The following is a 9,274-nucleotide window of genomic DNA, read 5'->3' as shown; positions in this document are numbered from 1 at the left end:
CCAAATCCAAATCGTGGTGGCCGTGCCCCTTCCGCCTATCCCCGTGGTGCCGCATCCCGGCTCCACGAGGGTGTCCATGAATCACTCGGAATTTCACACACTCGGCCCCGCACTGGCACTAGACCATACAAAAAAAACCCGGGAGCCATGGTTTTCTGCGAGAGATCCCGATAATCGCAATCCGCGATTATCCGATAGCCCCGCTGTCGCCCGGTCCGCCGGACACCCGTGTCCTCACGCACGGACTCCCCGTGACACACTCTCTATCCTACCTACCGCTCTTCGCGGTAGGTCAAAAATCAAAACAAATTTCCTCTCCGGCGCCCTCTCCGCGGACCCGTAAACCGTAGCCGTTCAAAGTTCCCGGGGTACCGGCAGTGCGTCCTGGCGGTTGAGCACCCCTTGCATGCGGGCTCTCAACCCAAAAGGGCCCGTGCCTCCGCCGCCAGTCCACTACTTTCCCCCGTTCCCTCCTCCCGAACCACGGACCCACGAACTCTTTGGTGATGGAGGCCGGAGGCACTGCCGTGCTGTCGGCAGCGCGCGGAGGTGCGGGGCTTTTGTAATGTGTCGACTTGACGCCACGTTACAGTATACATTTCTTTATTTCTGTTTGAAGTTCCAATCATCTTACAAAAATATAGCTCTCTCTCTCTCCTCCCGACTACCGCGACGACGGCGCCACCATGATATGTAACTTGACAAAACTATCTGACGTTTTGTGCGCCATATCCACAGTATTGCGTTCGGCCTCCTTTACTCTAGTCTTCATGGCCCTAAACGTGGCGTCCCTTCCGGGTGTTGGCCAGACTCTGACTAGAGGGACTCTATCAGTGTGTTACATCCCGTTGACGAATCGCAATAAAATTCTAATGCAGTTGCCGACTCTTTTTCGGATTTACCTACTACGAAAGATCTGTATTATATCTTACAGGGAGTATAAATTCTTAAGGAATATGCTTTATAACCGAGGCACCGAGGTGCTCCTGGATTTCTCGAAACGATTTACCTTTAGTCTCAAACATGACAAATATGATAAAAAACAAGAATATAATTTCAACAACGGCAAAGGTATAAAAAATCGCATGTTCACCCCATCCATCGGCGACGATTTGATAAATTTTAGTAACGATAGAACCAATAATAGCACTATATATAGAAATTAACATAGTAGCCCAAGCTTTGACATTAGTAGGATAAATTTCGCCAAGTACGGCGTATGGTAGAGGACCATTTCCAAATGAATAGAATATAAAGAATAAAATCATTGTTACCACTGGGAGCCATGATATAACGGAAATGTCCACAGCACAATATTTTAAATGGAAATAAATAGCTATAAATAATAAACAAAGGGAACATCCGAATGTCGAAACAATCATCAATGGTTTCCTGCCAAACCTATCTACAACAAGAGTGGTAAAACTAGATGAGACCAATGTAACCATACCCATAATAATCACTACAATATCCGAATTCAACTGCAGATCACTTTGATTAAAGATAATACTTCCATATGCTTGGATTGCACTGATGCCAGAAAATTGTTGAGCAGAAAAAATTCCCAACACTATAATGGTAGCTTTTCTATTTCCTTTAACAATCGCAAGATCTATCAGTCTGCCCTTGTTACGCTGTTCGATTTCCACTAGGTCGGTCATTTCTTGAAGTTCATCTTTGACGTCCTTATTATCACGTAACCAAAACAATGATTTCTCAGCGGATTTGCCACGTTTCCGCATCAGATAAAAGTAAGGCGTTTCCGGCATCCAGAAGAAGGAGATGAAGAATAGTATTGGAAAAGTCATACAGATGAGAGCTAAGGTCTGAAATACGAAAATCAAATAAAATATGGTGTATTTTATAAAAAAAGTGAATTATTTATATTTCACAAAATATATATATACCTGTCGTGTTACGAATGGACCAATTGAAAAGCATATGAGAGTTCCTACATTATAGCAGATGTTCGAAATAGTACCAAGAGCTCCTCTGACACTGACTTGGGCGATTTCACCTACGTATAGTGGAATTGTCGTATAAGTCATACCAACGGCAATTCCGTTGATGAATCTGCCAATCATCAACCATTTATAGGACTGTGCAAAATATATAAGAATCCAGCAGATTAAACTGGGAAATGCTGTGGCGAGGAGAGTCGATTTTCTTCCAACACGATCAACTATAATTAGACTGACTATCGGTCCGAACACTATACCTATAATCAAAGCAGTAGCTATCCAAGAACTTTGATCAGGTGTTACAGGAAATTCATTTTCGTCATTAACAATTTTTGGAAGCGATGGCGATGTCCAACCAAATCCTGTTCCAGCGACCACAATAGACAAATTGGCTGAAATATTTGAAAAAAAAAAACTTATTAACGTTCGATCTTTGTGTTTTAACGCTAGAATAACTAAACCTGTCAAAATATTGGATTTCTTGTTTCAATTTAAGGATATTATTAAGGTGTTTGATATGGATTTTATGTCGACTTTTGTGAAGATAAAAGAGCGAATAAACTTTAATTCTAACTTCCAAGTTCTGTATATAGGATCCTTAAATGTATAAAATAAAACTACGTTGGTAGTTCTAGTGTTAAATAATATTTCTAATTAGATAATTTATCTCATGGGTGACGTTTACCAAGCACCCCGGCAAGGAGCTGCGTTCCGATCCTGGAGTTGGACACTTTCTTTTCGGTGGACATCTTTGCTTTGTCAACGTTTGTAATCGACTAAATAATAAGTGGCCAAAGTTTTAAATAAATGCTGGAATCATTCGAAAATGAGGATAATTCAAAGTGCTGACGAGATATTCCCCACATAATCTTAGTTTATCAAATATGTTATAATACAAATTATATGACATACATCCAAAGATGCAAAGTCATATTTCTAGATTAATTTTGATTAAATCTGACAATCCTGATTAGCTATTGTACCATTTCACGCAATTATTCTATGAAGGTAAAATACGATATTCCGATAATAAATTTTCACTTACTATTGTAAATATCAAACAAATTTTCAACATCCGAAGTTTTTCTATTTGTTTCAAAAACAATATTTTCTTTAACAATGGTGTACATAGTGTCTGCTAGATATCGAAAAGGTATTCAATTGCATCAGAGTTAATAAACGATTAAGAAGGTGTCAGAATTGTATCTGGATGTCAGAATGTAGTTGAAATAACGAAAAAAGTATTAAATTTGAAACTAATGCTCCATTCTGATATCGCATCGTGTCTGCATTTTGCCGGAACGGTTCATCAGGGAAGAACAAGAACGTTTGAGGCAGCCCTTATATTGCATCAATTATATGATTATCTAATGTAATCTCATGGAAACTTTAACATTCAGATGTGACTTTGCTTGGGTAATGTTATGCTCATTAATGAAGAAAAAAAAAAGTTTTCGTCTCTAGACGCGAACTCTGCATCTTACGATTACGAAGGCGAATCGTTGCCAACGCGCCCAATGCGTGTTTTTCACACACGATAATCCATGGCTGGTGGAAGTGCGCAGCCTCATTTGTTGCGACACGAACTCTCATGAAGATCTAAGAGAAAAATTGACAGCAATGGAAAAAAAATCTCATTTTTATATTTCATTTTTATATGCTCATCATTTTATGCCCAAGATTTATAAGTGCAATTTTGTTTTTGGTAATTTTTCGTAATGCCTTCTTCATCCGTCTGAATATTATTTATGCGTTATTTAAACGTTTTAACGTTCGCTGATTCATGTAACAATTTATTGCATGTATACGATGTAATATAATACAATATTTGTAGACTAATATAATTATGTATTTAATGAATCTTCAGTTAATTAGGTGAACCAATTAGCATAGTTGATAATTAAAAAGAAAAAGAGATAAGACGTGATTTTCGAACCTGAAACTCTCGGACGTTAACCCAGCACGAATCATGTGTGCCAGCGAATCATGGTATATTATCTAATAAACTTATATTTCTGGAGTTATCCACGTTCGAGGGTTTGTTTAAAGTTTTATTTCCTTACTCTATTATTTCCAGAACTTCATATGGATATTAAGGGTATTGACTACCTTATTACTACGGTTTATGTAATATCCTGTAAAGAAGAAGGTGGATACAAGTCTCCCTATTTGAGTGTCACCCGGTTTGATATTGTGAATCTCGAGGAACACATGAATTCATTCGACCAATCAAAAACGTGGAACTGCTTCGAGGGCCCTTCGCTAAGGTGGCGCGCCGAAACCAAAGTAAAATTGAGACCACCAAAAACAGCTCCGCAAAGTTAGCCCCCCCCACTTTGACTTTCGACATTTTTCTTTTTAACAATCGTCTTTCAAAAACGTTTCAAAAGGATGAAGGGCATCTGTTCGCAAGCGTCGGTACATAAACTCCCCTAAATATGAAGAGAACATGCCTTTGCTGCTGCTTTGATTGCAATCCGGCAGTTGCCGTTTTACCAATGCCCACAATCCTTTTATAACGTTTGTGGAAGCACCAGTCTCGGGATCTTTGAAAGTCAATGAATGATTGACGGTCAGATGCTCGTAACCTTCTGCACCTAAGGATTCATAGGCTTTCCAACAATCGCTAACAATTGTGGTGTCAGGTACATTAAATTCCTTAATGAGAGGCACGAGTGTGACCGCCGATCGACATTGACTGTTGTCAAAAAACACCGATTACTGCCGCGTTCTATCCCACCAAATACCCACTGCCCTGTCGCATGTTTACCTTGGTGGTACTCTCGCTTGCTGAACTTCGATTCGTCGATCTCTACAACAATACCCGGACCTCCAATTTGTCCACGTTCTTCTAGTACAATACCGACGCATAATTCGCGACAGAAATGGTACCAGTCGACCGTCGTGTGCGGGGAACATTAAAATTCCCACTGAGCCTGAATCTGGGTGTACTTATGAATACAAAAATATGTCAATTGTAAAATTTCGATCATTGATACTTATGAATCCAAAAATATGTCAATTGTAAAATTTCGATCATTGATAACTTCGATTTGCCAAAAAACGAACAAGTTCTCAATGATCTCGTTGTTTTGCAACTATGACATTGCCAAAGATACTTGTCCGAAAGAAATTCAGCAGTGCATAGAATCATGTCCTTATCGCACACTGAACTCTTGAAAGTCCGACCTATGAGTCCGTATCTTTGTGCAAAGGTGATTCACACACAATCCAATTTAAGCAAAAGAAATAATAGCACACTTGTGTTACACGCTTTGCGAGCTACTAACGAAAATCATGCTTATACATGTTTTACGAAAGCAGACGATACATTGTAGCAAAAAAATCACGAAGCAGTAGATCAAATTTAATGCTCAATGTACAATCACGAGCTTGCACTTATACATACTTATATTTTTAAATAATATTATTTATAAATTAAATATACACATATTTAATATAAAAATATGTAATAATATCTTCATATCAAAATATATGTATACATAATAGGTGCAAACCTGTGTGGCGTAGCACGAAAGTTAAACGAAAAAAACTCCAAACATGGAATATTGCGATTACTAGATCATATTTTGTGAAAATATATTTTTATAACAAGATAATATATATGATAACAGTAAAAATATACTCATTTCAAATTTTTAAAGATAGTTGCGCTTTTTTCCGGTCAGTGGGCGCCACTATTCCATGCAATTCGCATTACATTTGATAGATGGCGCTACGTTAAAAATCTAAGTCACTAGCAGCCAATTTCAGTTCGGAGTCGTATACTGCAGTTTACCTGTGTAAAGACCGTGGTGCCAATCATATACATATGTATGTATAAAGAAAGAAGGAGAAGAAGAAGAAATTTGTGTACGAGTGTCGCTGTTGTATCCTGTTGTTGCTGTGCAATTTTTTATATCGTTGAGTTTGAATATAAACGGAGATGGGTGATTCTGGATTTAGCGATCTTTTAAGATCTGCTGAGCAATTATCTGCTGCAGTAGAAGGAAATGGGGAACTTCCACAAGTGGAGAGAAATTTGCGTCAAATATTGGATGCGTCTAATGAGCTCTGGTCTCGTGTTACACAAACCGGTACACAGGATAACCAAGTGCAAGCGTGAGTACTACCGATTTTCATGTTTTTTAAAATTAAATTTTAGTAAGTTAATATTTAGAATAATGGTGGGCCAATAATTTTATAGTAGTAGCTTAGTTTAATCTAATGAATTTGACTTACGATGAATTTTGTAAACTTCTTATTTCTTTATGGCGGTGTCTCTTTATAGGCATCTTCTTCTAGGATCTAGAGGAGTGGACTTACCTCAAATATCACAGAAATTAAGTTCGCTAAGTGCAAGACGCACCTTTGAACCCTTGGATCCGATTGCTGATACAGATATTGTGAGCTATTTGAGAAATGAAAAGCAAAATGCTATTCTCTCAATCATTGAGCAAGTACACAAAGATGTATGTGGTTATTTGGATTTTCTTATCTTTAATTAAATAACTATATTCAAATTATCAATAACCTAACCTAACCACTTTATTTGATTCCTTAGACTTTTGAGTTGAACAGAGTTCAGCAATTAGAACACATGTTGGGTGAGTGGAAGCAAATGCGTTTTGAGATAATGAATGCAATGACTGCTCCTTCCGGAGAGTTAGTGGACTTACGTGGTATGTCACGTCGTACAAAATTAGCAGGATCCACTATCACTGGCCTTTCAAATATAGAATCTGCCTATGCCAAGGAATTAAAAAATTACAATGATCATGTACTCAGGGGTATAACAAGACCCAGTCTATTTGCTGTATTTGCTAAGGTTTCTGAATCATTTAATGACAAGAAGGTCTCAGACATGTGGCAAATGGTCAAACGTATGGTCGATATCCCAGCAACTCCAAGGGGCGATCAGATTAAATCTCGAAACAGTCCTATTGTAGAACAAAGGATTGTCGAACAAGCTAGAACCTATCTTGAGAATAGATACAGAGAATTTATGAATTCCATTATTAGTGAGAATTTGGCTCAAGCCAAACGTGGTGGTATTCCAGGAACTTTACCATTAGTCAAAAGTTTTGTGGGCGTAAAAGTCCAGCCTAACAGAGACCTGGAAGATATTCATCTGGACGACAAACCTTTATGGCCCCTAATTTACTACTGTATGAGGGCTGGTGACTATAATGCTGCACTACAGTGTCTTCACGAAGTGGGTATAGTCTTTCCGGAATTCAGATTAGCTCTCAAGGAGGCATCTCAAGATCCTCGAAAACGTCCTAGCAGCAGATCAGAATCTGTATTAAAACTACATTATCGAAAGCATGTCAGATCAGCAACAGATCCTTATAAAAGGGCAGCGTATTGTGTACTTGTCCCTTGTGATCCTGACGACTTACATTCTGAAGTCATGTCCACAGCTGATGATTACTTGTGGCTGAGGTTGTGTCAAATTAGAGATCACACGGATTCGGAGCAAAAGTTAACATTGGATCATTTGCAAACGACTATCCTTGAAGTATATGGTAATACAATTTCCAAATAACAAATGATTTGTTTTCGTCATTATGTTTACGTACTGTAATGTAATATAATTGTTTATATTTCTAGGTGAATCCTATTACCGTGCTCACGATCAGCCATTCTTATATTTTTCCATGCTCTTTTTAACTGGCCAATTTGAATCGGCCATTGAATTTTTAGCTAGAGGTGCTGGTGCACGACATCTGTCCCATGCAGTACATTTGGCGATTGCTATGCATGAACATAATCTGTTAGCTGTTAGTCAGAGTGTTTTAGCACCACTGATAAGTGTTGATATAGGTGATAAGCCTCCAGCAAAAAGACTGAACTTCGCCAGGTTGATTTTGTTGTACGTGAAAAAATTCGAATCATCTGATCCGAGGGAAACTCTACATTATCTCTTTTTATTAAGGTAATTTGTTTATTAGAAAAGGCATACGTTTTTTTGTACTTTGATCTAATCATTTTTTTTATCAGATGTATGAAAGATATTCGCGATCGGAATATGTTCGTCTCGTCAGCTGCGGAAATGGTGGTTGAAACATCTCCAGAGAATCGCACGTTACTTGTGGGACGGATAGACAAGGATCGCCGGCTTCCTGGAATCTTGGATCAGTTCCAGATAAATACTGAAGACGTTATAAATATTTGCGCTGAGACTCTGCATCGCAAGGGTCTTCTGGAAGATGCTGTGGCAATGTATGATCTCGCTGAAAACCATGAGAAGGCCCTTAACCTGCTGAATATACTCATGGCTCAAGTTGTCAGTCAAAAAGGACAACCAGGTTCTTTAAGATCACGACTTCAAGCAACTGTTGCTGATATAAGCAACAGGTACGTGTGAAATCAAAAAATTGTTAATTATTATTTTTTACTTCAAGACTAACTACATAATTATTATTTTTTATAAACAAAATTTTAATAGGAAAACTGTATCTTTTTTTAGATATCAAAGCTTAACAGTTCAGGCCCCTGCTGAATCTGTAGCTGCTTTCTATACATTGCGAGACCTGATGGTGTTCTTTGATCAGTTTCACAATGATCAGTATCAAAGTGCTCTACGGGTGATTACTTTGATTTATATTCTGTTAAAAAAAAAATAAGAATTGAGTGAATAGAATTATTTGATTTTAGACAATTGCGGATTCGAAATTACTGCCCATGGCTGTATGGGAGGTGGATGAACGAGTAACGGCTCTCAAGAGAGTTTCACCTGAAGTAGCCGGGGTGTTGGCTGATGTACTTTTGGCTACGATGACAATTCTTTATCGCCAATATCAAAAGCTAAAATCAACGGATCCTGGGGATGAGGTTGCACGAGAACAACAACTTCGAGATCTTCGTGAGCAAGCCAGAGCACTGACTAGCTTTGCTGGTACTCTGCCATATCGTATGCCAAACGAAACGAACAGCAGGCTTGTACAAATGGAGATACTGATGCACTAAAATCCTTTGACTGTCCTGTGTTAATTCATGGTCACTTCAAAAACCTTTGTATAGTGCTCGAGGTTCGATAATTATCGAATTTCACTAGCGTGAAGTGTCTTTTAATACGGCTGATATTCGAGTCTCTTCCTTTGGGATTGATTCGTGTTCCACGAAGGGGCTAAAAACCGGTAATTTTTTTTTTAATACGGTATACCTGTGAAGAATTAGCGATGTATGCCAATGTTAGTTTTTGCAAACCTTTTTTGTACTATTCCAAAAAGTAATACTGGTCTCTACCGAAATAAATGTGGAATTTAATTAATTTTTTATGGGAATTGAATAAATTTATTTTTGTGGTT

General features: G+C 38.2%; 2 protein-coding genes across 6 annotated transcripts; one reads left to right on the top strand and one right to left on the bottom strand.

Annotated features, from left to right (window-relative positions):
* Positions 1-609: 609 nt before the first annotated feature.
* On the bottom strand, positions 610-2,749 carry LOC107266356 (facilitated trehalose transporter Tret1-like). 4 transcript variants are annotated; one of them, XM_025083612.1, is made up of 4 exons: positions 2,647-2,749; positions 2,219-2,353; positions 1,908-2,017; positions 612-1,826 (listed from the first exon to the last, which is right to left on the bottom strand). In XM_025083612.1, exons 1-4 carry the CDS (start codon positions 2,708-2,710, stop codon positions 948-950), a joined length of 1,188 nt encoding a protein of 395 aa, XP_024939380.1. In that variant the 5' UTR covers positions 2,711-2,749; the 3' UTR covers positions 612-947. The 4 variants fall into 4 exon arrangements, with proteins under 4 accessions (XP_024939382.1, XP_024939381.1, XP_024939380.1 ...); XM_025083614.1 differs by lacking the exon at positions 2,647-2,749 and having other exon boundaries at positions 610-1,826; positions 1,908-2,073; positions 2,219-2,279; XM_025083613.1 differs by lacking the exon at positions 2,647-2,749 and having other exon boundaries at positions 610-1,826; positions 1,908-2,099; positions 2,219-2,255.
* A 2,967-nt stretch (positions 2,750-5,716) lies between these two features.
* On the top strand, positions 5,717-9,237 carry LOC107266415 (nuclear pore complex protein Nup93). 2 transcript variants are annotated; one of them, XM_015736871.2, is made up of 7 exons: positions 5,717-6,083; positions 6,267-6,433; positions 6,526-7,489; positions 7,575-7,899; positions 7,965-8,321; positions 8,434-8,551; positions 8,622-9,237. In XM_015736871.2, exons 1-7 carry the CDS (start codon positions 5,975-5,977, stop codon positions 8,931-8,933), a joined length of 2,352 nt encoding a protein of 783 aa, XP_015592357.1. In that variant the 5' UTR covers positions 5,717-5,974; the 3' UTR covers positions 8,934-9,237. The 2 variants fall into 2 exon arrangements, with proteins under 2 accessions (XP_015592357.1, XP_015592356.1); XM_015736870.2 differs by having other exon boundaries at positions 5,718-6,083; positions 6,253-6,433.
* Positions 9,238-9,274: the final 37 nt, after the last annotated feature.

The sequence above is a fragment of the Cephus cinctus genome, unplaced genomic scaffold (genome assembly GCF_000341935.2).
Source record: "Cephus cinctus unplaced genomic scaffold, Ccin1 Ccin1_scaffold0310, whole genome shotgun sequence".
Classification (NCBI taxonomy): domain Eukaryota; kingdom Metazoa; phylum Arthropoda; class Insecta; order Hymenoptera; family Cephidae; genus Cephus; species Cephus cinctus.
The sequence above is the reverse complement of the archived record's forward strand: the minus strand, read 5'-3'. Positions and strand labels throughout refer to the sequence as shown.

Coding starts and splice junctions, on each gene's coding strand:
- LOC107266356 (XM_015736749.2), bottom strand. CDS start 2,710: ATGTCCACCGAAAAGAAAGTGTCCAACTCCAGGATCGGAACGCAGCTC. Junction 2,354..2,646: donor GCTCCTTGCCGGGGTGCTTG/GTAAACGTCACC, acceptor CAAATATTTCAG/CCAATTTGTCTATTGTGGTC. Junction 1,827..1,907: donor GTCCATTCGTAACACGACAG/GTATATATATAT, acceptor TTCGTATTTCAG/ACCTTAGCTCTCATCTGTAT.
- LOC107266415 (XM_015736870.2), top strand. CDS start 5,908: ATGGGTGATTCTGGATTTAGCGATCTTTTAAGATCTGCTGAGCAATTA. Junction 7,490..7,574: donor GACTATCCTTGAAGTATATG/GTAATACAATTT, acceptor TTATATTTCTAG/GTGAATCCTATTACCGTGCT. Junction 8,552..8,621: donor AGTATCAAAGTGCTCTACGG/GTGATTACTTTG, acceptor ATTTGATTTTAG/ACAATTGCGGATTCGAAATT.